The following is a 4,573-nucleotide window of genomic DNA, read 5'->3' on the forward strand; positions in this document are numbered from 1 at the left end:
GGGTAACCATGTACACGGAGACGGAGGCCAAGGAAGCACGAGAAGACGGCGTCGACCTGCTAGAAGAAGGCCGGATGTTAGCCCTCAGCCGGTCCGCCATCTATCAGCAGGGTATGCGCCGCTACCACAGCCGGAAGGTCAAGCCAAGATCCTTCCAAGAGGGCAGTCTTGTGCTTCGGTTGATCCAGCGAATACCCGGCCAGCACAAGCTCTTGGCCCCTTGGGAGGGCCCCTTCGTCATCAGCAGAGCGTTAGGCAACGACTCATACTACCTAATCGACGCGCAGAAGCCGAAGGCACGCAAGAGAGATGATTCCGGCAAGGAGTCGGAACGACCATGGAACGCCAATCTCCTCTGAAGATTTTACAGTTAAAAAGTAGTATGTACCACGCTACATTTTGTACTAAGTATGAGACAAAGGGTCCCCCGAGGAGCGCTCGGGGACTACCCTCTTTTATCTATGAATGATGAGTATCATGCCTATGAACATGTTACTACATTCGCTTTTTTCGTCTGGCACCGGGTTCGACCAGTCGGCCCGGGGACTCGCTGCCTCGAGTTATATCTAAAGTTCTGCTTGCAGTCAGACAAGTAGTGTGCCGGCACCCAAGCTCCCTCTTGCCAAAAGTCGCAGCTCGAAGAATCGACTGTCCGACTGGCAAGAGCCAAGGGCAGGAAAGGATGCCCACACGAAAAACGGCTAAGGACTAACGAACTTATATAACGCGAGCCGGCCTCCCGCCCCGCCAGCCGGCTACCAGAGTAGCCGGCTGGCCGGCTTCCCGTTCACCTTCATGCAATCTAAGAAAGCTCGAGTACTTGCCTTCCCAAAACAACCAAGTCCTTCTCCAGCCACAGACTGCAGAGCAGCTGTCCGGCTGGGAAGGCGGTGGCCAAGGGAAGGCGGCAAAGGAAAAAGCCAAAAGGATGAAAAGCAAACATGAACGGAAGCCAAACACATGCATAATTATATTTACACAAAAAGACCTTCAAAAGGCCAGCATTCAACATAGTCTGAATACACCCCCAGTGGGTGGAACTGCGCAAATTTAATAAAAATTGTTCAAAAGAGTAACAAGCAGGAAGCAAGGACGGCGGATCAGGCCAAGGGAACGACGGGCGAGTTGGGCAGGTTGGTGGAGTCGGCAGTGCCGGCTGGAGGAGTGACCGGCTGGCGAGTCACGGCATCGTTGCTAGAGGCACGATCAGGCTGAGGCGGGCTGGTCGCTTCGCTGTCTGGCACAACGTCTTCAACATCCTCCCCCTCTTCCCCTTTGCCCTCATCGCTGGAAGCAATCTCCTCCGCCGAGTCCTCACCTTCGGTCAGGTTCAGCCCGAACCACTCCTCCGGCTGAGTGACGCCGGCATCATCCACCTCAGGGGCAAAGGCGCTAGTGTCAGTGTACTCGGCGATCGCCGAGGCACACTGGACGATAGCCGGCCGCACCGCTTCCAGCTCCTCGTCAGCTTCCTGCCGCCAGGTGCTCAGCTGGTCCAAGTTTAGCCCAGGATACCAAGCTTGGACGAATTCTAGTGCCCGCCCAGTGCCGGACCGGGCCGCTGACACTTTCCAAGCCTCGAAGCAGCCGACTGCGACCTCCAGCCAGTCGGCAGTCCGACTTGGGGTGCGGGGAACCACCTCGCCGGGCCAGAGGGCGGCCAGCACTTGTGCCCCAGCGCGCTGAAGACGGCGGAGCATGCGGTGGGCCGGCTGCAGGTGGGCTTGAAGCGCCAGAAGCTGCTCCTCAAGTGACCGGCTGGCACCCGGTGTGATCTCGGCCCCTGCCTGTCGTCGCGCGTCGTGGTAGGCCTCGATGGCTTGGGTAGCGGCAGCATAGTAACCGGGGAAGTAATATGCACAAAGAAGAAAGCAGTAGCACAAAATCAAAAGACGAACCAGATGGCGGGAGGCAGGCAAAGAAGCAAAGAAGAAGAAGAAGGCCTGCCGTCGATTAAGTCTTCCACCCGGCTGTAGCCTTGGCTCAGCGCCTGCCTCGTCTCAGCCCAGTTCGCCGCCTTGGTCTCATACTCGGCTTTGAGGGCGGCCTCGCTGTCCTGCGCCGCCTTTAAGGCCACCTTGTGGCTCTCCTCCTGGTCGGCCAACTTCTTAGCCAGGCGATCACGCTCCTGAGCCAGGGCAGCGCACTCGGCCTCCTTGGCGCGAAGGGCAGACTGGGCTCCGCTTAGCTGGCCCCTCAAGTCGGCATTGGCCCCTGCAGATATGAAGAAAGAAGTCGTCAGGAAAAGATCCGACCCGACTGCTCAGCAGTCGGCCCGAATCTCGGGGACTACACCCAGTGGGTGCGCTGACACGCCCCCACTTGAGATAAAAAACGAAGCGCTTACTCCGGCTCTCGGTCAGGTCAGTGGTTTTCTGATTCAACTCCTGGGCCTGGGAGTTGAAACCAGCTGCGTGGAGGTTGTGGTACTCCTGCGGATAAGACAAGAGATGCGACTAAGAACAAGACGGCAATCAAAGTCTACCAAGAAGTTCCAAGCCGCCTGCTCAGCGGCCGACTCGGAACTCGGGGACTACACCTAGTGGGTGCGCTGACGCACCCCCACGGAAGAAATCAGGAGCAACCAACGAAGAGCAAGAGGACTCACCCGAATAACCGTTCGCGTCGTGAGGAACTCTTGAGTGTACTGCTTCAATGCGGTGGCCTGGGCCTGAAGCCGGTTTCGGACATCCTGCGCCACCACGTTCAGCACGGCCGTCCCGCCGCCCGGCATCCTCCCGGACGAGCTGTCGCTGGCTGCTTCCAGGTCCTGGGCTGACGAGCTGGCGCCTGCAGTTTTTTGCGGCTCCGGCGCCGAAGTCGCCTTCCCTGTGCACCGACGAGACGGCGACGAGACCACAAGATCCCCCCCCCCCCATAGTCGGCTCGCCTCCAGCCGGCTGCATGGGCAGCGCTTCAGGCCGGCTTCCTTGGCCGGCTCCAGTCGGCGGCAACGGCACCGCCTCCCTCTCCATCTCCGGCTGGCCACGGTCGGCCTCCTCCATCGGGGGCACTGGGATGTCAGGAGCCACGGCACAGAGGGGAACGACGAGCTGCGGAGGCTGGTTCCGCTGGGCCTCCGCCTCCCATTCCGCGTCCGCGGCCTCCGCTTGAGCCTTGGCAGCCGCGTCGGCTCGCGCCTCCGCCGACTTCTCCCTCGCCTCCTGAGCCGCCCTCCGCTCCTCCGCCTCCCGTGCCTCCCGTGCATTCCGCTCCGTCGCCTCTAGGAGGTCGGCGCGGGGATCCACCCGGTGGGAGCTTGAAGACCCTCCCACAGCACCGACTATGGAGGCGGCAGGGACCCGCCCGAGGGAAAGAGGGGCCCTGTTTGATAAGTCAAGAAGAAGGCTTGGAAGAATATCAACCGAAGAAGAAAAAGAAAGGCGTAAGAAAAACGACACTCACGCTAAAACCGCCTGCGGCTGCTTCACCACCTTGCGGAAGTGGGCCGCCTTTGCGGCCACTTCGTCCCGCTTGGTCGCCGCCGCGGTACTCTTGGCCTTCTTTGGCCAACTGCCGAAGTGGGTCGACGCGGCCCGGCACTTCTGCGCACCGCCATGAGTAGCCGGCACAGCAGATGGGCTTGCGCCTTGGTGATCGGGCGCTGGTCGGCGGCGCGGTATGACTTCGGCCTCGTCGTCATCCGGCCAGTCCTCGAAGGCGGCCCCGAGCCCAGTGCTGCCTGCCTCGCCGCCTTCCCCTGCGACGTCGTCTTCCATGGCGGCCGCCACCAGGTCCGGGTCGTCAAGGTCGTCCATCGTGCGGTCAGGGAGAAATTGGCGTTCCACCCCAGCAGCCCCGGTTGCCAGCAGAAGAAGGGGGTTCTGCCAAAAACAAGTCGACTGGTCAGGAGTCGGCCATCATGAACCCGGCGACAAAAAACGAAGAAAAGAAGAGAAACTTACAGTAGGCGGAGGATTAGCGCGAGAGTACGGCTCCTTGCCATACTGCCACTCCTCGGTGAGCTTGTAGTTGGAAATGTAATTCACCATGTAAGACACCTCGGCATGAGGCATCTCCTTGGTGCTCAGCCGGCACGGGTCGAAGCGGCTGTCGTGGTTCTAAGTCTGACAGTGATGTAGGGGGGTAAGTATGGAGAGGCAAGATCTTAGCTATGGAGAAGTTGTAAGAACGCAAGGTTTACGAGTTCAGGCCCTTCTCGGAGGAAGTAATAGCCCTACGTCTCGGAGCCCGGAGGCGGTCGACTGGATTATGAGAGTATGAATTACAGGGGTGCGAACCCTTGTCTCGGAGGAGGGGGATGGCTTATATAGAGTGCGCCAGGACCCCGGCCAGCCCATGTTACAAAGGGTTCAATATACATTAAGGCAAAGCATTACTGGTAACGCTAGTAATAAAGTGCTATGATGACCATAAAAGCTACTTAATGACTGACCGTTAGCGTGCAGAGTGACTTTAGGTCTCCTGGCCATCGGGTGGTTGGATCTTGGTCGAGTGATTGCTTCTTGGTCGAGTGTCTTCGAGTCTATCGAGTGGAACACCTCCAAGTCAATTGGAAGGTGATTTCTTCTAAAGATGTCCTTGGGTAGGGCAGTTAGGACAGGTCCATGAC

General features: G+C 59.1%; 1 protein-coding gene across 1 annotated transcript; it reads right to left on the reverse strand.

The window, feature by feature from the left end:
* Positions 1-1,100: 1,100 nt before the first annotated feature.
* LOC147970712 (uncharacterized) lies at positions 1,101-3,758 on the reverse strand. Its single transcript, XM_087523576.1, has 6 exons — positions 3,406-3,758; positions 2,891-3,324; positions 2,609-2,829; positions 2,348-2,432; positions 1,948-2,214; positions 1,101-1,855 (listed from the first exon to the last, which is right to left on the reverse strand). The coding sequence occupies exons 1-6, from the start codon at positions 3,756-3,758 to the stop codon at positions 1,101-1,103; spliced, it is 2,115 nt and encodes a 704-aa protein (XP_087379702.1).
* Between the last annotated feature and the right edge of the window lie 815 nt (positions 3,759-4,573).

Source organism: Triticum urartu, chromosome 5A, assembly GCF_056163025.1.
Source record: "Triticum urartu cultivar PI428250 chromosome 5A, HENAU_Tu73, whole genome shotgun sequence".
NCBI lineage: Eukaryota > Viridiplantae > Streptophyta > Magnoliopsida > Poales > Poaceae > Triticum > Triticum urartu.